Here is a 23,518-nt window from a genome sequence, read left to right on the forward strand (position 1 = left end):
GGCATGTCTGATGTGCACTTTAGACCTTAATGGCATTTTTCGTCCCTCGCTGAGACTCAGAGTCCGGACCACCTGCTTGGTGGGTCTGATAATAACTGATCACAATGGTTCGGAGCCTTCCCTCAGACAATGGGATGTTCCGAACTCACAACCCACTCGCCACAACTGACTAACCCTAAGGGCGATGACCAGCCAGGGATTGCACCACCAGGCAAGGGAGACTGGCGTCTCAGGTTCCTCGAGCTCCTTCTACTGCCAGGTCCAGGGCTTCGGCGCGGGGGTGGGTGGGGGGTGGGGTGTGGGGCTCAGAGAGGAAGACGAGGAGGACGCCAGGTACTTACCAGGCCAGGGTCCGCTGGGCTAGCCGAAGGGGAAGCGCTGGCCCTCAGGCCTCCGTTGGCCGTGCGCATGCGTCCAGAGTGTGCCTTAGTTTTCTTACACTAGTCAGAGCGGTTCCTACTCCGCCCGCGCTGGCTCTCTGCCACCCGCCCTTTCCTGCGTTTCTGGGTCTAAGCTCCGGAGCTCTTCTCTCTTCCTCCTCCTTTCACTTCTCTGACTCCTCTCCGCCCCGGCGCTCGCTTTCCTGGGGCAGGGCAACCTCCTGGCTCGCCTCCTTCTGGAGGCAGCACGCAGCACTCGGAGGCTGGGGGTACTCCCTAGTCCCAAATCGGGCGAGCGGAGCCCGGATCCTGGCTCCTCTCTTCTAATCGCAACGAAATAGTGGGTGCGGCGGGAGCGAGCTTTGAGGGTGCCTGTAAGGCCCTTTCTCTTTATCCCCTGGCCTTAGCTTGCGGGGGACGCCGTGGGGGTGGGGGCGATCCAGAGTTTGTAAATGAGTACTGGGGCCTTGTGAATGAAGAGATGCTTGGGTGTAAGGGAGGAGCTGGTGCTTTGTACCCCGGGTCTCGCGCCTGTGAATTGCCCGCCCCTGCTGGGCAATCCCCACTGGACCCTTTGACCTCAGCGCCACTAACATCCGCCCCCAACTCTCTCTGTATGGCCTTTCTAGAGATCTGTTCTCCCACTCTAAACAGTGGTCCTACTCAGTTCCGGCCAGCCAGCCAGAGTTGGATGGCCCCACCTGGCGATTGGGATGGCAGGGTGGAGTGTACGTAAGAAAGCCTAAGCGGGGACTCCGGTCTCTCTCAGTCCCTCGGCAGTCTCCCTTTCTTTTGCGACTCAGGCGGTGGGAGGGGAAGCCCCCGCGCATATGCAGAACCTGGCGCCTACCTCTGAGGATGCCCCTCCCCCGGGTCGCCGCGGCTAGCGAAGTAACCCTTGGAGTGAACCCCCGGGGCAAGTGCGCCTGAGCTCGGAGGGCTAAACTCAAACAAACAGCAAAGTGACCTGACACAAAAATAACATCACGTCATTTCCTCCCTCTTCCTGGGAGAGGGAAGAGGAGTGGGGGCATGAACACGGCTGCGAGCGGTTACAAAGTGCGGGGATGCTTGGGGAGGCTCGAGGGGAAGCTGCAACTACAGTTGGAAAAGATCTTCGGAGGCGTCTTGCTTCCTAGGATGGTAGAAACAGAACAGATCGCTTGGGAGAAAGTAGCTTCTAAAGCCTCGGTGGAGGTGGGAGTGTCCGGGAGCCTCAGGTGCCCTTTCCTCCCGTGTGCCCAGCGCTGTGCCAACCTTTCAGTATCCAGGCCAGCCCGGGTGGGCTGGATCAATCAGGATTAGAGCAAGTGGGAAAGGCTGGGGCCTCCAGAAGCCGAGGGTGGGTTTGGTGGAGTTCCCAGTACTCACGGACTCCGGTGAACTCTTTTCAGTACAGGCGTCCTCTCCTCTGGGCTCCGGATTCGGACTTGTCAGCTTCAGTAGACGACCCCTCGGACGTCGTCCTGGCAGTGCCATTGAGGCCTCAAGTAGGAACAGTAGGCGGTGGGGCTCTGGAGAGAGCCAGGCAGTAGGCCAGGAGCTTGGCTGAGAGGGAAAGTCCCAGCGCCGCAGGCAAGCCACGGGAGGGGGTCGTCGCAGAAGACAGCTGGAGAGCAGGCTAGAAAGGTGGCGAAATAGAGTCGACCCGGTGGAGTCTGGGAGCTGTGCAGGGCGGGAGGCGGGAAGGGTATGTAAGGAAGGCGAGAAACAAAACCAACACATCAGTACGATCTTGTCCACAGTCACCTATTTGCGACCTTGCAGAAGCATTTTGAGAATTGCTTTGGGGATACAAGAGAAGGTCAGTGGGAGTAAAAAGAAAAAGCACTAGCTTAGTTTCTTCCCTCATTTAAACTACGTTACCTAACGCTGTGGTCTCCGAACCAGCAGCTGTTGCCAATATTCAGTATCCAGCTGCTCCATAAGAATGCAAAATTTGTGTCCCTTTCCTAGCCTAGTTCATCAAAACCTGCACATTTACACCCCATATGATCTGTATGCACATTAAACGTGGTGGGCGCCGTCATCTATTCAATTTTGCATTTTTTCCTCTTCCCTTCCCTCATCAGAATTCTCCTTGCCCTGTCCTCCAATAGACCACTGAGGTCGTAATAGTTACCAGGTCCCACTGGGGTAGCTGTTAAGTGAGACTTGGATAGTTCTCAGGCCAGCCAGAAAGCATCCAGACCCACCTTACACTGGGAGGCGGGTAGGAAGTGACCAACTTCACCTCAGCATAGTGGGGAGTTTGTTCAGTTTTGTAAGCCTTCAGGCCTCTTTTCTGAACTCCATCTGTACCTCTTATTTTCAGAGTTCTGCTTCCTGAAATGTATTCCTAGGAGACTTATGCATGAAAGAGGATGAAAGTAAACATGCTTTTTTTTTTTTCTTGGAAAGTTAAAAAGATGACATTCTTGGGCATATTAGTGTAGTAGTCAGGAGCACAGGGTCCTAGAAACAGCCTTCCCACTAATAACCCCCAACTGTGGGGATGACGCTTTAATTTCCCAGTTTATCTACTTTTGTCAAAATGAAAGATGAAAGTTAGTCTTTAAAAATAATCTTTGGCTGGGAGTGATGGTGCATGCCTTTAATCCCAGCACTTGGACAGGCAGAGCTCTGTGAGTTCAAGGCCATCCTGGTTTACATAGGAAGGTCCAGGACAACTGGGACTACTTAGAAAGCACTTTGTCCACACCACCACCACCACCACCACCACCACCACCACCACCACCACTCAAAACTTTAAAGTTTAACAATTCTTGCCTTAGTGAGAGAATTAACATGCAAGGTAAGGCTGGGAATGTAGTTCATTTGAGAGAATGTTTTCATAGCATGCTGGAAGCCCTAGGTTCAGTACAGCAATGCTGCCCATAATCTCACACTGACAAGGTGGTGTCAGCATAAGATGCATAGGAATCTAAGAACATGTCTCAAATAAGAAGAGGAGGAGATGGAGGAGGTGGTGGTGGTGGTGGAGGAAGAGAAGGAGGAAGAGGAGGAGGGGAGAAGGAGGAGGAGGAGGAGGAGGAAGTAGGGTTGCTAAAAGAAATGTCTCCAAATATTTTTCATTGTTTTTAAATTTTGTTTATTGTTTGTTTTGTTGTTGTTGCTGTTGAGACAATGCCTCGCTGAGTAGCTCAGGTGAATATTAAGATTTCCACTCTGGCCTCAGGCTACTGTTCACAGGTATGTACCACCCTGCTCTTTAGTGCTGTTTGAAGGCCATCACTTCCATCTTTAAGCCTGTCTTAGCTTCTTGGGCACTTATTTAGTGTAGTTACAAACTGGAACATAACTCTGCCAATACAAACACCTCCCTCAAACAAAACACAAAAACATTTCAATCTGTCTGTGAATAAAAGAGTAGTGCTTGCCAAGAAAAATGAAGTGGGAGGCGGGAAGCAACGAATAAAAGTGACAGTGTGTTGCGGCTCCGGCTTGGCTCCGGTGGGGAGAGCGCCAGGGAAAGCTGGGCTCTGGTCCCAAAGGGGCGAGGCGCAGGCACTCTCCAGGGTCCTGACGGCGGGAGCGGCCTCGGGCGCTCCTGGGCCTGGCTAGGTTCCCGGACTTGGTAGTCACTGGGCCTGCCTGTTTTCTTTCGACAGTGGAAACCTTGTGGGAAGGGATTGTCGCGAAGTGGGGGTGGGGGCAGGAAACCTAGCAACCCATTCTCATTCATGAGGCCTTTTCTGGGAAGCAGCCGAGCTCTGGCTGATTTTGTCACTGTCGTTTGTATGCGCGGGAAAGAGTTGATCTGGGCTTTCCTTCAATACCGTTTCTTGGGGAATAGGGTCAATTAGAATTTTTCTTCTCCAGATTCACAGGCCCTTGCCCCTGCTTTTGCTACTGCACAGTAGTTTAGCAGATGGAGCTGTGAGCTCTGGGTGTTTCTGGAGGTGTGCCAACAGCTCACTTGTGGAGGGCAAAGGAGCCATTTGGAAAACTCAGACCGGCCACCTCACCCAGAGATAGAGGGTCGCTTTGCCCTGGGAGGGGACAGTGGTAGCTCTCCAGCTGTGTGTGTGTGTGTGTGTGTGTGTGTGTGTGTGAGTGTGTGTGTATGTGTATGTGTGTGTGTGTGTGTGTGTGTGTGTTTTGGGGGAGGAGTGCTCAACGCATGCCAACACACTTGGCTGCACAGAAGAGCCGAACCTGGGCGGATCATATGGGTTCAGTCACCCGGACCACGGGTCTGGGCCACACCTGCTCCTAGCTTTTGAGCCCCAGGTGCAGAGTAGCCACGTGGGCGGCGGTGGTCCCATAACCCACCACCAACCTGTTGCAGGACGCCAGCAACTGAGTGAAGCTAAGAAGTTAAAACAGGTCTGGCTCCTTTCCAGCGACCTACACCCGGACTGTACCCAGCCTCAGCCATTGCTACTTGCCCACACACGGGGAAGTTAGAATGCAGTGAAAACGCTGATGGAATGGCACCTTGCACACTTCCGAGACTTAAAAGTTTGGACCGCATCCAAGATGCCTAAAAGAGCTTAGGGCATTTTGTAGATTCCCGCCTTTGGTATCATCAGCTCCTGTTGTGTGAAAACTCGACTTTCCTTTTTGCTTCCCCCCGCCCCCCCACTTCCCAGACTGTCTTCCGGGTCTCTTTTAAGCCCAGCCTTTGGGTATGCTTCATTAGGCATTTTGCTCTGGTCCTCTGCTTCAACACAGAGACTCTTTTGAGGGAGCTGTGAAGTGTTCAGGAATAATAATAATAATAATAATAATAATAATAAAGTCCTAACAGATCCCAGAAACAAAGTTTATACTCATTTGCTCATGTGGAGACACGGACCATTTAGGTTCCCTAGACAGTTCTGGTCCTAGTCCTGGAAGCCTGGGTGGGACCCACAGGTGTAAGTCTGGTGGATGTGGGATGGTAATGTTCTATACACCCCAATAGCAAGGACAGGGAAGGCCACGGAGTATTGATGCAGCCACAAAATTCGATCTAAGAAAAGTTATTTCAGAAAAGACCAACAGCTGTCTGGTCCCAGCCCCCAACTCTGCACTCCTCTGCACTGTTGAGGCCATCTTTCCCACTCTGACTGCCCTTCTAGACAGATACTGTCAGTCTGAGGTGTTGGTAACATTAGTCACAAAGTGAACTCATGTAATCCCTAATCTTGGAAGTCTTTAGGGATCGAAGACCCAGATCAGCACTATGCTGGTTGAATAGCAACCTTCCTAATTAATCAAATTGATTAATTTGATTAATCCTAATTAATCAAAATGACTCTCTGCACAGTAGAAAAGACACACTCAAATCAATGTAAATGCAGCCCTGCTTCCCAAGCAAACGGAGATTCCTCATTTGCATTTAAACAGTAGCATTTCACAAAGGAAATGCCCATGGTCAATTAAACACGCCCCCTTCCCAGCACAGGCCAAGCACCTGTAGAGTTAGAACAGATTCGTTTTAATTTTATGAACTGATCTGTTTTCTCCAAAACCTTATGTTTTTAAAATACTATTTTGTTGTGGCTTAGCCATATTGCATTGTTAAATGTTCTGCTATTGAAAACATCAACATTATTCTTCTTCTAGAACCCAAGGATCCAGTCGACAACAATCAAGAAGTAGAAAGGCAGATTTTGCCTAAAGTGATATAAATTGGGCAGGTGGGGAGGTGATATCTGAAGTAGAACATGGCTAATAGAGCCACAGAGTATTATTAACTCAAGTACCACCCAACTATTAATAACATGCTTCCATTTGCATTTACTAAAAGTATTTTCATTCTGAAAGTACAATGATTTAAAGCAATGTTTTTACAGCTCATAATTAGTTCTAATTATTAAATGACTTTTAACATGCACTATGTCTAAGACCTGTGTGGAGAAGTTGTAGAGATGGTGTTCAATGGAAGTAATGAGGAGGAGGAAGGAGGGGCCAAGGACAGAGTAGGGCAGAAGTGAGCTACTTAAGAGTCACTTAAATTGGGACAAATGACACTCAAAGCTCCTCCTTCTGGGTTCTGCCAGGACCCATCTGTACCATGAGTTATCAACTAAAGGGCTCAGGAGTGAAAGTGGCCTTTGTTAGAGTATTTGTCATATCTGCTATGGTGTGAAGGTGTTCTATGGTAGGTAGGACCTTTATAAAGTGATTTACTCATGTAGGTTCTGATACCTCTAAATTGACTGAGTTACAAAACTGAGTTCTCTCTAGGTTACTTGCTCTATCTTGTCATGTGACACCCAGTTATGATGCTCCAGGGAGGCTCTTATTAGATGCAGTGCAAATGCTAGAACTTTGCTTCTGGACTTTTCAGTTGCCAAAAATGTCTATTCTTTATTTTGTTATGGAAATCAAAACAGAGTAAGACAGATCAAAAAGTAAACTCCTGATCCCCACCATCTTCTCCTTTGTAATCTTTATCAGATCAGTAAATATCAACCTGGTTATTATTTTTGAAGCAGAGTTGAAGTTTATTTAAAGAAGCATTTTAAACAGACTTAAAACAGTTGTTACTAGAATGAGAGGCACTTTACCTAGGACAGAGTAAGGCAGACCCAAGAGTATTGCTGTGGGTTTCTCAAGGAAGAGGCTCCACAACTTGATTATTTTGTTCAACTTTCAGTTCCTCCCTCTACATCCTAGATACTGGAAACTGAACATGGCCATGCTATACAAGTTTTCTACCGCTGAGCCTTACCCTGTCCCCTGGCTGTTGCTTTTTTAAACTCACTTGTATAACTCCTTGTATTTACAGGTCAGAAGCTGTATTAACAGCTGACTTGACCCTTTCAAGTTAATATCTGGAAACTTGAACTGAGCACCTCAGGGTACAACCTTGTTTGGAAGCAGAGTTGTTGCCAATGTTATTAGTCATGGTGAGGCCATGCCAGAGAAAGATGGCCTTTCTGCAGAGTGGTCTCTTTATGGGAGAATGTGGACTTACCTTTGCACGTGGGAAGAACGCTGTAAAGGCATGAAGACAGAGATCAGGATGTTGTGTCTATAGCCTAAGCAATGCCAGAGATTTTTACCAAAACAATAAGCTCAGAAGGAGAGGCCTAGGACAGGTTCTCCCTCAATGGGAATTTGGCCTCCAGATTGCAACACAGAAACGCTGACTGAGTTTGTAGCCTGCTTGTCCTGTCCTGCAGATTTCAGAATTAAGACTGCAGAGTCAGTTCTTGAATTTTGTAAGCTGTTATCTTGTTTCCCAGACTTTAGATTTGTCAGTGGTCTCAACTTTCTGAAGTTTAAATAAAAACTTTCAGCATACTCTCTCTCTCTCTCTCTCTCTCTCTCTCTCTCTCTCTCTCNCNCACACACACACACACACACGTAAATGTTTAAGTAATTGTAAAAGAAGTTAGTAAGAACCTTGTCATGTTTATTGTTATCTTGATAGTTCTGAAAACAGCACTTGGCCGTTGATAAAGCAACCAATAAATAGTTAGTGGTCTAATTAGCTACAAATAAATAAAAATTATTCAGCCAGATAGGGTACAAGATTGTTACCTATGCTACCGTATAGATGAATCTTGAACATTTTATGCTGAGAGAAAAACAGATACAGGAAGACAAATATTGCAAGAATTCATTCATATGAGGTATAAAGAATAGACAAATTGAGAGTGACAGAAAGTAGAACAGAAGTTCCTAGGGGCTGGAGAGAAGTTCCTAGCACCATATGAATGAATCTAGTGTTGGATGGTTATAGAATTTCTCTTTGGAAAAAAAAAAGATCTAGAAGTAGATAGTGGTAATGTGTGCAAAACATGATAAATGAACCTAATGCCACTGAATCACACAGCTAAGTGGCTAATATTGTGAGTTGTGTGTTGTTTCTATTTCATTGCAATGAACAAAATTACCTCTAAACTGCAAGGGGATGGAGATAAAGCTCAATGGCAGAGCACTTACTAGGATGTGCAAAGATCAAGTACTTTCCTAGACTTGAAAATACAAAGAAGCAAGGGAACAAACACACCCTTGCAGGTATCAGCTTCTGGTCCACTGAGGACAAAGGGAGGGCACAGCAAGAAGGGCTCCTTCTCTCACTGAGTTTTCACTTGGATTCTCTCACTTTTGTGTGTGCTGCCACCATTCAGAGTGTTTGTAAGATACACATTGCCTAGCATAAGTTCTTTCCTAGCATTTACTGAAAGGTAAATTATAGCACAAAGAAGTAGAAACATATCTGAGACAGAAGCAGGGACTGGGTAAGAAGGGTAGAAAGATGCTACTACATTTTTACCACATTATTTTTAAAACATCAAGATGTGATGGTTTTAATAAGAATGACCCCAATAGATTCATATATTTGAATGCTTAGGGAGTGGCACTATTTGAAAGGATTAGGAGATGTGGCCTTGTTGGAGGAAGTGTGTCACTGGGGGGGAGGGATTTGAGGTTTCAAAAGCTTAATCCAAGTGCCCTCTCCCCCTCCCCCTCCCCTCCCCCTTCCTCTCCTGCCTGTGGATCCAAACGTAGAACCCTCCTTATCTCCTTCTCCCACAGATTTAGGACGTTTTGGTCCAAGATGTTTTAGAGTAGAATATTTGTAAGTGGCCTAGAGATTGTTTATTTGATAGTTTGATGAAGAATGTGTCTGCTTTCTGCCTTGGTCCAAGAATTCTGTCTGAGGTTAAATTGAAGAGTTTTGGATTAATGGCACTGGAAGAGATTTCCAGACTGCCTAGTATCAACTCTTGACATGTGGTTGTTAGTAATCACTCCTACAGAGATCTGTGATGAAAAGGAGCAGTCTGAGCAAGAAAAAGTAAAAATGTACAGTTTGAAGATAAAAGGGGCACCAGGAAGTATAATGGAGCTAAGTCCAGAGTTCAAGGAGACAGAAAGCTTAAAGAAGGGCCTGATGCTAAATAGAATAAAGGAACTCAGGGCAAGAGCTCACCCAGCTAAGCTTCCAAATAAGGAAAAGGGATTAAAGAAAAGCTTAAGCAGTTAAGGAAAACACTGAAAACAGAGAGCTGATACAAATGTGATTGAATGAGGGGCTGTGCTTGTTCTAGCAAGCAGCAGAACTTGGCAGCTTTGGCCCTGTAGTTCTGGCTTTAGAGTCAAGGATACAAGAAAGGTGTTGTAGAATCTCCCTTCATGGCTAAGGAAAGCCAATAAAGTCAGTCATTCATGTGTCAGGGGTGTCCCTGCATGGAGGCCCAGAGAGGCCAATGTGTAAAACTGTAAAAGTGAAGACTCCAAGTTAGGGAAAATACTAGAGTCATAGGATATATGTCAAGGAGAGTTTGCAACAGGATGTGGAACAGCCCACGAGAGAAAAGTGTGTTGCAGTCAACAAAGCTGAAAGGAGTTGGAGATCTGATGAGCACTATGACATCTGATGAGGAAACGGATAGTTTGGCATTTGCACATATGGCTTTTCGACTTTGCTTTGGTCCAGGATTTCCTCACCTCTCCTTTGGAACAGAAATGCATATTATATGCCTTTGCATGTTGTAAGTATGTGGCCTGCTTTTTAATTTTTATTTTGTAGGGGGTAATAGTTAAAAGATTGCCATGAGTCTCAGAAACAAATTTGAACTTGGTACTTTTAAACGGTGTTAAGATTTATAAAGTATGGGGACATTTGGACTGAGTACATGTTTCAGTCTATGGGGGCCAGAAGGTGGAATGTGGTGGTTTGAATAAAAATTATCCCCATAGGTTCATATATTTGAATAGTTAGTGAATGGCACTATTTGAAAGGATAAGAAGATATGGCCTTGTTGGAGGAAGTGTGTCACTAGCGGGGGTTGGGGGTGGGCTTTGAGGTTTCAAAAGGTCAAGCCAGGCCCAGTGCTTCTCTCTTTCTACTGCCTGTGAATCTAGATGTAGGACTTTCAGCTCCTTCTCCAGCACCATGATTGCCTGTGTGCCGCCATGCTTCCCACCACGCTTATAATGAACTAAACCTTTGAATGGTAAGATAGCCCTAACTAAATGTTTTCTTTATAAGGGTTGCAATGGTCATGGTGTCTCTTCACAGCAATAGAACACTGACTAAAACACCAGGTCTCCACAAGTAGCCTAGGCTAGCCTCACACTTACAACCCTGAAGCCTCTGTCTTCCAAAAGGTAGTATTATAAACATATACCAGTATAGCCTACTTAGTCATTGTTTCAACACTATTTATGTCTTCTATTTTTCCCTCAAAGGCTTGGAATTCAAAGTAAGAAAGGAAATGAGCATATTTTATGGCAGTATGCTCAATTAGAGGGTAGGAAGAATCTTTATAGAACAAACAGGTAAGTGGATCACTTATAAAGATTTTAGATTTATTTAAAATGCAGTGAGTCACTAAAAAGCTGAGAAGAAGCAAATGCCATGATCTGACTGATATTTTGAACTGGGGGGATGAAGCATAGGTGCTTAGAGAAAAAAGGAGGCTTAGTACTGGCCTAGGTGAGCAATGGCGATTCAAGCAGGCAAGAGTAGTGAAAATGTAAAAAAGTAGATGTAATGCAACTTTTCAAGGTGGACTTAGTAGAACTTTGGGTGAATTAAATGAGCAGGCTGGCCAATGGGAATTAAAGTTGATTTCTAGAGTTTCTGCCCTCTCTTGCACAGTTGGGTGGCTTGCTGAAATGAAGAAATTAAGAAAGACAGGTTTTAGAGATGCCGATGAGTCACTCAAAATGAAATGTCAAGAAGTTTGCCCCAAGAGAGATTTGAGCTCAAAGTAGAACTCTGGGAGGAAGGAGGTATAAATGTGTCATCATAACAAAAGAATATTGAAAGCCATTCCTCCAGAAATTTCAGATGGGAAAGTGAAGGAGACAGAAGCACACTGTGTCAACCTACAGAGCCTGAAGGGTGTCCAGCTACAAATGAGCCATTGATACAACTAATCAGGAGGGCAATAAGATCATGGCTGTATTTTAGAAAGATGTCTTTTCTCCTCTAATGCTACCTAGAGACAGACATACTTGGGAAAAAAGGCATCAGATAGGAGGTTATTGTAATAATTTTTTGAGGTATTCATGACCTGATCCAAAGTGTTAAATGGGCTGGAAATAAGTGAAGAAGTGTTGTACACAGGAAACATAGATGAATGTTTGAGTCTTTCCACAATGTTAGAACTTACTGAGTAATAATACATCCACAAGGTGCAGTAATTATAATGGCAGCAATTAGCCAGATTGTCCCTCCTAACTTAGTAACCTGGATAAGGTCAATCCAGGTTCTTTTAGTCCAATCTCAACTTCCTCCTTCTTTTCCTTCCTCCCTCCCTCCCTCCCCCCTCTACAGTCTGAGGTAAACAGATCATAGTATATTGGGCCATCACAGCTTCTCTTTTATCACATTCAGGTATCTGGCCTCATGTTGAGGTCCTTGTTTCATTCGGAGTTGAGTTTTGTGCTGGGTAATAAATATGGTTCTATTTGCATTCTTCTACATGTAATTATACAATTTGAATATCACCATTTGTTAAAGATGTTGTCTTTGTTGTGGCTTCTTTGGCAAAAATCAAATGATCATTGGTGTGTTGAATTATTATTTAATTCAAGTCCATTAATCAACAACATGTCTGTTTTAGTGGCAGTACCATACTATTTTTATTACTACGGCTCTGTCATAGAAGTTGAAATCTGGGGTGGTGATACCTCCAGCAATTCTTTTATTATTCAAGATTGCTTTAGCTATCCTGGTTTTGTGTTTTCACATGATGTTGAAGATTTTTATTTTTAATTTATGTGAAGAACTGTGTTGAGATTTGATAGGGAGTGCATTGAATCTGTAGATTGCTTTTGATAGGATGGCCCTTTTCACTGTATTAATTGTACCAATCTAGAAGCATAGGGGAATCTCTCTATCTTATGTTTGCTCAGGTGCTTTTTAGCCCCTTACCCCCGATCAGTTATGTCCATCTTGGCAATATATTTGAAAATTTTCATCGTCCAGATATATAGCAAAAAAAAAAAATCACCTGAATGTATAGACCCCCACAAAAACATTCAAGTAAAAAACCAAACCAAACCAAACCAAACCAAAACAGTCTTTTTGATTATTGTGGTTGTTTTATCTTTATAAACACTACCTATGAGCTTTGCTGCTGAAAATTTCTTTGGGGCAAGAGCTTCCTCTCAGTGACTGATTAAATAAGACTCTAATTTGGCTTTATATGCACAGCATCCTGTAACTTTCTCGCCTGGACTATCGCACTCCTGGTTTGTACTCTGATTTCCTTCATTGGTTGAATGTGATCTGAGATTTTTAAATTAGCATGAACCCTTTCCTCTCCACACAGCAACTGAAACTCCTCCAAGTCAGACACCTCAGCTTCTGCTTCTTCTGCACTACAAGGTTCTCAGTGGGCGTGACTTGTAGCACTTCTAACCAGCTTACTTTGGAGTTTAGCATGGCACTCATTTCCTATCCAGAGCTCTCTCTTTGACTCTGCACTCATAATCCAAAGCCTAGGCCTTGCATTAGAGAAGTAAAACAGAATTCCCAAAGCCAATCTTTCTCCTCAGGCATGTGCACAGCTGCTGGCACTTCTGCAGGACTCTTAATGAAATCACTGCAGCCTCCCTTTTTGCCCCTGTTTCTGCCCTAAAAGCATTGCTGTCTACCCTCACCATTCCCATTCTGCGACTCCCAACTCCTTTTTCTTTCTAGGATGAAGTTACATAAATTCATATGGCACCCAAGAGCTGTGTTGACTTGGAGATGGATCCATTGTTTTTTTCACTGCTCCTTTGAATACAAAAGCTCCAGTACTACTTCAGTTTTTAAGTTTCATTTGTTCTCAGTCCTGAGAAATGATCATCTGTTCCCTCTCCTGGACCTTTATCAGTCTGCCTTCTTCCTCTTTCTCTGGGCTAGCTCTGATTTGTTCTTCAAGGCCCAGTTTAGGTTATTTACTTCAGGAAAGTTCTCTTCATCTGTCTGCTGGGCTTTCTCTTATCACAGCATTTACTGCTGTGTATTTGATCTCTGTGAGCTCTGACAGTGCCAGGATTTTGCCTTATTAAGTCTATTGTCTTAAGAACTTAAATAATAGCAGCACGAACAATGGATATATGCTCATTAATTGTTTGAACTTAGAAATGGTATGATATGGAATTGATAATTGTTGGTCAGAATAATGAGCAGATAAGGTTCCAATATGCTAAAAATGTTTGACACTTCTATGTGTTTGTGTATATGCACTGAGTTCCCTCCACAGTTACTTCTCTAACATATTTTTGGGACAGAATCTCTCACTGAATCTGGAATTCACCAATTGGCTAGATTGACTGACCAGTGAGTCCTAGGGATCTCCTGTCTCCACTTCCTCAATGCTATGATTACAGGAATGGTCCAAGAGGGCCTAATTTGTCTTTTCTTTACATGGGAGTTGGGATGTAAGCTCAGCTTTCTCATGTTTGTATAGCAAGTACTTCATTAATTGAGTCATCTTACTAGCCCTCTGAATAATCACACACACACACACACACACACACACACACACGAGAGAGAGAGAGAGAGAGAGAGAGAGAGAGAGAGAGAGAGAGAGAGAGAGAGAGAGAACAAAAAAAAAGGAAAGGTCAAAAGTGNAGAGAGAGAGAGAGAGAGAGAACAAAAAAAAAGGAAAGGTCAAAAGTGAAGAGTTTTTTATTCACTGTCCTCTGCCTTAGGATCAAGAGTACTGGATTATAGGCATACTCCATCATGCCTGTAATTTTAAAAAAGCATTATAGTTCATCTTTTTCTCAATCAAAGCATATTAGAGATTTGGATGGATAGTACAATCATGGTTGCTGTCACAGTTGCATGAGCAAGCCTCATGACTGAAAGGTTTATCATGAAGGATATTCACAAAAGTCCTGATGCCAAAGGGAATGTCTCTGTCTCCCCATGGTCTCAGACTGGACCTCCCCACTTAGTTCTGTGGATCCAGAAAATCAACAAACAAGATGGCAAGGACAAGGGAAGACATTGTCTGCAAAGTGGGCAATTTGCAGCAGGGCTCAAAAAGGTTGTCTGGGCTTTGTAGCTTTTCCAGTAGTTTCTAATGAAGTGAGCTTTGTTAAGCATTACTTGGCCATGCTGAGGCTCATTATTCTCTGGTTTTCTTCCTCTTCTGGCCTGGCTGCTAGAAAAATTTGTAAGCAGTCGTTGATTTCTTTGAGGTGGATGTGACTGAATTAGACTGCTATTCTTAGCATTTTGAAAGGGTTGTTTTTCTTTGTGAAGTTGGAGACTACATTGATTTGAAATGATACATGTTGAGAGCTACTCAGGATTCATAACTTACATCAGTTTCTTCTAGGGTACATGAGTACCTAAAAGAAGATTTTGAAAAATTTTAAAGAACTTAAGAAACAACAAAACTGTGTCTTGTGATGGTGAAAAAGCAGTGAAACATTTTTTATCTACTAATATATTGATCAATTAATATTGATTTGGTTCCTACTGTGTGCCTACTAAGCATGAGAGCCACTTGTAGATGGTGATAGCAAAGTCAACAACTTCCTGATAGAAACTGCCTACAAACCACACCAGCTTCCAGAAGTTCCTGACAATTCATGGGAACCTGGGCATATTGACACAGGTTCCTTACAAATATCAAAATATCCCATTTGAAGAGTCTCTGTCTTTATAGTTTACTATGTTGTTTTCCCTCCAATGCTAGTGATTTAACCCAAGGCCATGGGCATGCTAGGCAAACATTATGCAACTGAGCCACACCCCAGTTCCCACATATTGACATCCTTACCTCATTTGATTCTTTTTCCAAACAGCATATTAAAATTTAGATATGGGTGTTCTTATTGCCTTAATTTTATAGATGATAAAACCAAGAGTCAGGGAATTGAACCCAACCTTGAACTGAATAAAAAATAGTCTTTGCACTTTCAAAAACATTATTCTCCATGTAGTCTTACTTCTTTGCTGCAGTTTGTATTAAGAGGATGCTTATTATACAACTTCATAGGTGCTTAATAAAAAGCCATTCTCAAGTAATCACACTTTAGTGAGTGACTATGAAATTTGGGGTTTTACTAGCTGGGAATCACAGGATACCTGAACTTCCACCAGCCACTGCCATTTATCATTTCCCCCCTTAACTCTAGAATAGGGCTGAAGTGGCTCTGGCTCCTGGAAGCCATTATTGCACTGGCATGATGCTCAGAACTGTGTGCCAAAAAGCAACAACTGAGGTTGGATCTTGATTTGGGGAGAAGGAATTTGAAAATGTAGTGTGGTCTCCACCCCACCCCCAATTTCCTAACACCACAAAGCATCCATATTTTAATCTCCCTTATGATTTCATATATTAAAACAGCTCATTTCTTTTTAAAAATTAATTTATTTTTATACTCCATGTTTTATTCCCCCTCATCCTGATTCACCCTCTGACTGTTCCACATCCCATATCTCCTCTGCACCCTTGTCTTCACATGGATGTCCTCACCCCTCACCCCACCTGCCTCTAAACTCCTTGGGGCCTCCGGTCTCTTGAGGGCTAGGATCATCATCTTTGAATGACACACAGACCTGGAAGTCCTCTACTCTATATGTGTTGGGAGCCTCATATCAGCTGGTGTATGCTGCCTGTTTGGTGGTCCAGTGTTTGAGAGATCTTGGGGGGTCCAGATTAATTGAGACAGCTGGTCCTTCTACAGAATCACCCTTCTTCTCAGCTTCTTTCAACCTTCCCTAATTCAACAACAGAGGTCAGCTGTTTCTGTCCAATGGTTGGGTGCAAGTATCTGCATCTGACTTTTTAGCTGCTTGTTGGGTCTTTCAGAGGGCAGTCATGCTAGTGAGTGTTCCATAGCCTCAGTAATAGTGTCAGGCCTTGGCACCTCCCCTTGAGCTGGATTTCACTTTGGAGCTTTCACTGGACCTTCTTTTTTTCAGGTTCCTCTCCATTTCCATCTCTGTAATTCTTTCAGACAGGAACAATTATGGATCAGAGATGTGACTGTGGGACAGCAACCCTATCCCTCAATTGATGTCCTGTCTTCCTGCTGGAGGTGAGCTCTATAAATTCCCTCTCCCTACTGTCAGGCATTTCATCTAAGGTCCCTCCCTTTGAGTCCTGGGAGTCTCTCACCTCCCAGGTCTCTGGTGCATTCTGGAGGGTCCCCCAAACCTCCTACTTCCCGAGGTTTCTTGTTTCCACTCTTTCTGATGGCTTTCAGGGCTTCAGTCCTTTTCCCTCCCCCAATACCAAATCAGGTTCCTTTCTCCCCTGAACCTGCTCCCTTCTTCGTTCACTTTCCCTCTTAGATCCCTCCCTCTTTCCCCACTTGTAAATGCTTTCTTCTTCCAAGTAAGACTGAGTTGTCCTCACTTAAGCACTTTAGCTTGTTGACCTTTTTGAGTTCTGTGGGTTGTATCTTGGGTATTACGTACTTTTTTTTTTTTTGGCTAATATCCATTTATTATTGAGTACATACCATGCATGTCCTTTTGGGTCTGAGTTACCTCACTCAGGATGATATTTTCCATTTCCACCCATTTGCTTGCAAAACTCAGGATGTCCTTGTTCTTAATAGCTGAGTAGTATTCCATTGTGTAAATGAACCGCATTTTCTGTATCCATTCTTCTGTTGTGGGACATCTAGGTTGTTTCCAGCTTTTGACTATCATGAATAAGGCTGCTATGAAGATAGTGGAACATGTGCCCCTATGGCATGGTGGGGCATCTTTTGGGTATATTCCCAAGAGTGGTATAGCTGGGCCTTCACGTAGATCTACCTCCAATTTTCTGAGGAGCCTTCAAATTGATTTCCAGAGTGGTTGTACCAGTTTGCAATCCCACCAGCAATGAAGGCATGTTCCTCTTTCTCCACATCCTCTCCTGTTGTCACCTGAGGTTTTGATCTTAGCCATTCTGATTGGTGTAAGGTGGAATCTCAGGGTTGTTTTGATTTGCATTTCTATGATCACTAAGGACTGTGAACATTTCTTTAGGTGCTTCTCAGTGATTCAAGATTCCTCAGTTGTGAATTCTTGCTTTAGTTCTATACACTATTTTTTTGATTGGGTTGTTTGGTTTTTTGGTGATTAACTTCTTGAGTTCTTTATATATTTTGGATATTAGCCCTCTATCAGATGTGGGGTTAGTGAAGATTATTTTCCCAATCTGTAGGTTGCGAATTTGTCTTATTGACTATGTCCTTTGCCTTACAGAAGCTTTCCAGTTTCATGAGGTCCCATTTATCAATTCTTGATCTTTGAGCATGAGCCATTAGAGTTCTATTTAGGAAATTGGCACCCCTGTGCCAATGAGTTCAAGGCTCTTTTCCACTTTCTCTTCTATTAGATTCAGTGTATCTGGTTTTATGTTGAGGTCCTTGATCTACTTGGACTGGAGCTTTGTACAAGGTGACAAATATGGGTCTACTTTCAGTTTTCTAAATATTGACAGCCAGTTAGACCAGCAATATTTGTTGAAAATGTGCAACAGCTCATTTCTGATGGACGAGACAGGCAGAGTTGTAACTTGGCTTTTGGTGGAGACTGCTTAGAAGATGAGGACCTTCCAAAGTAGAGAGGGGCCACAGAATCACCAAACTTTATCTTTTGAGAGAAAAAGTGGCAGACATTATCAATAATGTGTGAAGACTATGAAGTTGTATAAAAGTAGTTAAGTAAAATTTGACCAGTGAAATAAGATATTGCTTGAATGAAATGATCATGTATTTGATACCAATTTCATACTTTTTCTAAAAGGTGCAGTTTAGGTTTGAGTAGAATGGAGTGAGGGTCTGAAGAAGGGCTGAAAATAGCTTCACATTGTTATACATATATCTATGTACCTGTGTGTTTAATGTATCCTACTGGATCTACCTGTAATAAGAGAACAAAAAAGCATAAAAACCCCATAACCCACCTATGTTCTATAAGGTAAGGAATGGATGGTCTATGACTCTAGACCTTAGTTGGGAGAGGACCTATCCACACATTCTTTACCAAATACAGGTTAGACAAGGAATTTTTCTTTTAGTTATGATTATGAAGCTTATGAACAATAGAATCAAAATAAAGATACCAAGTATCTAAGCAAGGACTTAGTATGATATGAACAAGACAATTGTAAGAATCTCAAAATGTGTAGAACGGGAAGGAATAATTGAACTGGGACTAGTAACTACTTCCATCTGGGCCAGGTTTTCCCTCCTGAGGGTCTGAGCTGAGAATATGGAGATAAAGAAGTTGCTTTTTTTGGTATCTTTTGAGCACCATTCACATACTCATGAATTCAGGACTAGAGCCATCAGCCTTTTGCAGTCTTGTTCATCATCATTTTTATCTCCTAGTCATATGAGGTTTTTTGTTTGTTTGTTTGTTTGTTTTTTGTTTTGTTTGTTTGTTTGTTTGGTTTGACAAGGTCTCATTCTGTAGTTCTCACTGGCTTAAAGCTTGTATTTTTAAACCAGGGTGGCCATAAAAGCCCAGAGACCCACTTGCCTCTGCTTCCCAGATGACAAGTTCCAGGACAGCCAGGACTACACAGAGAAACCCTGTCTCGAAAAAACCAAAAAACAAAAACAACAAAAAAGAAAGTGTGCCCCATCTTGCTATGCTATCCATATGCATTTTAAATAAGTAACTAAAAATATGTCCATATTATACATGTATGATTTTAGTTTGTTTGCAGCTTTATTTTGAATAAATATCCTTAGATAGATCTGTCACTTGAAAATAAATCCTGAAAATCTTAACTGTTGCAAATTAAAAAATTATATAAGCAAAATATATTTTATGGAAAAACATGGTTTGCTATATAAGCAAAGCCAAATTAAACCAATGGTATTGCCTATGATTTGGGTTCCATTATATGTATACTTTGACAACATATTTGCTTCACCTTAAAAATTGTTCTCCTCATCATTTTAATAAAGTTGCTACACAAATTATCCCATGGCTAGAATGTGGCATATATCTAGCATCACAGCACTTGGGAAAAGGAGGGAGGAAAATCAGGAGTTCAAGAAATGGAGTTAATGAAATGGAGTGAAATGGAGGATTTGAAGCCAGCCTGGTATATTCCCAGAAATAAACTATTCTGTGGAAAATTTTAAAATAAACTCCGGAGTAACTGAAGTTTGATTTGAATTATGTTTCTTTATAGAATAATAGAAAGTGGTTTCCTAAGCCTGTGCCACAATGCCTGGAGCTGATCCTGTGCCATAGCTCTTCATATCCAAATATTGCCAGAAGATAGCTGGTCTCCCAGGAGTGTGGACACAGCTGTGAACACAAGTAAGACCTCCACTTCTGTTCAAATTACTGGCCCAAGAGGGACCTGCCAAGAGACATCAGGAGACAGGAACCAAAGAACAGCTGGGGTCAAGAACCTTCTGGTTTCCATCTGCAGCCCAGAACTGACTCTGGGCCACAGCTCTCCATACTCAAATTCTTCCCAGAGAGAACTGATCACCTGGGAGTACTGACTCACAGGCTTGCAGGAGGGACAAGCCACAGTCAGAGACAGCAAGACCAGCTAACACTGGAGATAACCTGAAGGTGAGAGGCAAGGGCAAGAACATAAGCAACAGAAACCAAGCCTTCTTGGCATCATCAGAACCCAGTTCTTCCATCACAGTGAGCCCTGGATACTCCAACACACCAGAAAAGCAAGACTCTAATTTAAAATCACATCTCATGATGATTAGAGAGGACTTTAAGTAGGACATGAATAACTCCCTTAAAGAAATACAGGAGAACATAGGTAAACAGGTAGACTCCCTTAAAAAGGAAACACAAAAATCCCTTAAAGAATCACAGGAAAACACAACCAAACAGGTGAAGGAACTAAACAAAACCATCCAGGATCTAAAAATGGAAATAGACACAATAATGCAATCATGAAGGATAACAACCCTGGAGATAGAAAACCTAGGAAAGAGATCAGGAGGGGGAGATAGAAAACCTAGGAAAGAGATCAGGAGTCACAGATGCAAGCATCACCAACAGACTACATGAGATAGAAGACAGAATATCAGGTGCAGAAGATACCATAGAAAACATTGACACAACAGTCAAAGAAAATATAACATGTAAAAAGCTCTTAACCCAAAACATCCAGGAAATCCAGGACACAATGAGAATACCAAACCTAAGGATACCAAGTATAGAAGAGAGTGAAGATTCCCAACTTAAAGGGCCAGTAAATCTCTTCAACAAAATTATAGAAGAAAATTTCCCTAACCTAAAGAAAGAGGTGCCCATAAGCATACAAGAAGATTAGAGAACTTCAAATAGATTGGACCAGAAAAGAGATTCTTCCTGTCACATAATAGTCAAAACATCAAATGCACAAAACAAAGAAAGAATATTAAAAGCACTAAGGGAAAATAGTCAAGTAACATATAAAGGCAGACCTATCAGAATTACACCAGATTTCTCAACAGAGACTATGAAAGCTAGAAGATCCTGGGCAGATGTTATACAGACCCTAAGAGAACACAATGCCAGCCCAGGTAAAACTCTCAAATTACCATAGAGGGAGAAACCTAGATATTCCATGACAAAACCAAATTTACACAGTATCTTTCCACAACTCCAGCCCTACAAAAGATAATAGATGAAAAACATCAACACAAGAAGGGAAACTACACCCCAGAAAAAGGAGAAAATTAATCTTCTTTTAACAAATCCAAAACAAGATAGCCACAGCAACATGAATATAACATCAAAAATAACAGGAGACAACAATCACTATTCATTAATATCTCTTAACATCAATGAACTCAATTCCCCAATAAAAAGACATAGACTAACACACTGGATATATAAACAGGACTCAGCATTTTGCTGCACACAGGAAATGCACCTCAGTGACAAAGACAGACACTACCTCAGAGTAAAGGGTTAGAAAACAGTTTTCTAAGCAAATGACCCCAAGAAACAAGCTAGAATAGCCATTCTAATATCAAATAAGATCAACTTCCAACCAAAAATTATCAAAAAAGATAAGGAAGGGTACTTTATACTGGTCAAAGGAAAAACCTACCAAGAAGAACTCTCAATCCTGAACATATATGCTCCAAGTGCAAGGGCACTGGCATTCATCTAAGAAACATTTCTAAACCAGGAAGCACACACTGAACCTCACACAATAATAGTGGGAAACTTCAACACCCCACTCTCAGCAATGGACAGATCATGGAAACACAAACTAAACACACATATAGCGAAACTAACAGAAGTTATGGACCAAATGGATTTAACAGATATCTGTAGAACATTTCATTCTAAATAAAAAGAATATACCTTCTTTTCAGCATGTCATGGTACCTTCTCCAAAATTTACCATATAGTTGGTCACAAAACAGGTCTCAACAGATACAAGAAGATTGAAATAATCCCATGCATCCTATTAGATCACCCACCATGGACTAAGGCTGGTCATCAATACCAACAAAAACAAGAGAAAGCCCACATATACATGAAAGCTGATCAATGCTCGACTCAATGATAACTTGGAAGAAATAAAGAAAGAAATTAAAGACTGTAGAATTTAATGAAAATGAAGGCATGGCATACCCAAATTTATGGGACACAATGAAAGCAGTGCTAAGAGGAAAACTCATAGCTCTGAGTGCCTCCAAAAGGCAACTGGAGAGAGCTTACCCTAGTAGGTTAACAGCACACCTGAAAGCTCTAGAACAAAAAGAAGGAAATATGCCCAAGAGGATTAGACTGCAGGAAATAATCAAACTCAGGGCTGAAATCAACCAAATAGAAACAAAAAGAACTATACAAAGGATCAACAAAACCAGGAGTTGGTTCTTTGATAAAATCAACAAGATAGATAAACTCTTAGCCAGACCAACCAGAGAGAACAGAGACAGTATCCAAATTAACAAAATCAGAAATGAAAAGGGAGATATAACAACAGAAACTGAGGAAATTAAAAAAAAATCATCAGATCCTACTACAAAAAGCCTATACTCAACAAAACTGGAAAATAAATGGACAATTTTCTAGACAGATACCAAATACCACAGTGAAATATATGTAAATCTATCAATGTAATCCACTACATAAACAAACTAAAAAAAAAAAAAAAGAAACCCACATGACCATTCCATTAGATATTGAGAAAGCATATGACAAAATTCAACATCCCTTTATGTTAAAAGTCTTGGAAAGATCAGGAATTCAAGGCCCATACCTCTNAACATAGTAAAAGCAATTTACAGCAAACTAGTAACCAACATCAAACTAAATGGAGAGAAACTTGAAGCAATCCCAGTAAAATCAGGGATTATACAAGGCTGCCTTTTCTCTTCCTATCTATTCAATGTAGTACTTGAAGTTCTAGCTAGAGCAATTAGACAACAAAAGGAGGTCAAAGTGATACAAATTGGAAAGGAGAAAGTCAAAATATCACTACTTGCAGATGATATGATAATATACCCCAAAGTGACCCCAAAAACTCCACCAGAGAACTCCTGCAGCTGATAAACAACTTTAGCAAAGTGGCTGGATATAAAATTAACTCAAACAAATCAGTAGCCTTCCTATACTCAAAGAATAAATGGGCTGAGAAAGAAATTAGGGAACCGACATCTCTCACAATAGTCACAAACAATATAGAATATCTTGGTGTGATTCTAACCAAACAAGTGAAATATCTGTATGACAGGAACTTCAAGTGTCTTAAGAGAGAAATCGAAGAAGACCTCAGAAGATGGAATGACCTCCCATGCTCATGGGTTGGCAGGATTAATATAGTAAAAATGGTCATGTTACAGAAAGCAATCTACAGATTCAGTGCAATCCCCATCAGAAATTCCAACTCAATTCTTCATAGAGTTAGAAAGTGCAATTCTCAAATTCATTTGGAATAACAAAAAACAAACAAGCAAACAACCAACCAACCCAGGAGAGCGAAAACTATTCCCAACAATAAAAGAACTTCTGGGGGACTCACCATCCCTGACCTCAAGTTGTATCACAAAGAATAGTGATAAAAACTGCATAGTAATTTGTAAGTGACAGGCAGATTGATCAATGGAACAGAACTGAAGACCCAGAATTGAAACCAAACATGTATGATCACTTGATCTTTGACAAAGAAGCTAAAGCCATGCAGTGGAAAAAAAGACAGCATTTTCAACTAATGGTGCTGGTTTAACTGGTGGTCAACATGTAGAAGAATGCAAACTGATGCATTCCTTTTTTTTTTTTTTTTTTTTTTTTT

The 23,518-nt window shown here is 42.2% G+C and overlaps 1 protein-coding gene across 1 annotated transcript in view; it reads right to left on the reverse strand.

Moving 5' to 3' along the window:
* LOC110296736 (regulator of G-protein signaling 20) overlaps nt 1-23,518 on the reverse strand; it is a 142,006-nt gene that overhangs the window by 101,127 nt on the left and 17,361 nt on the right. The window contains 4 exon segments of the mRNA XM_021165499.2: nt 1,752-1,949; nt 1,951-1,987; nt 1,989-2,020; nt 2,022-2,045. Of these exon segments, the coding sequence (XP_021021158.1) occupies nt 1,752-1,949; nt 1,951-1,987; nt 1,989-2,020; nt 2,022-2,045 (291 nt within the window).

Source organism: Mus caroli, chromosome 1, assembly GCF_900094665.2.
Source record: "Mus caroli chromosome 1, CAROLI_EIJ_v1.1, whole genome shotgun sequence".
NCBI classification, from domain to species: Eukaryota; Metazoa; Chordata; class Mammalia; order Rodentia; family Muridae; genus Mus; species Mus caroli.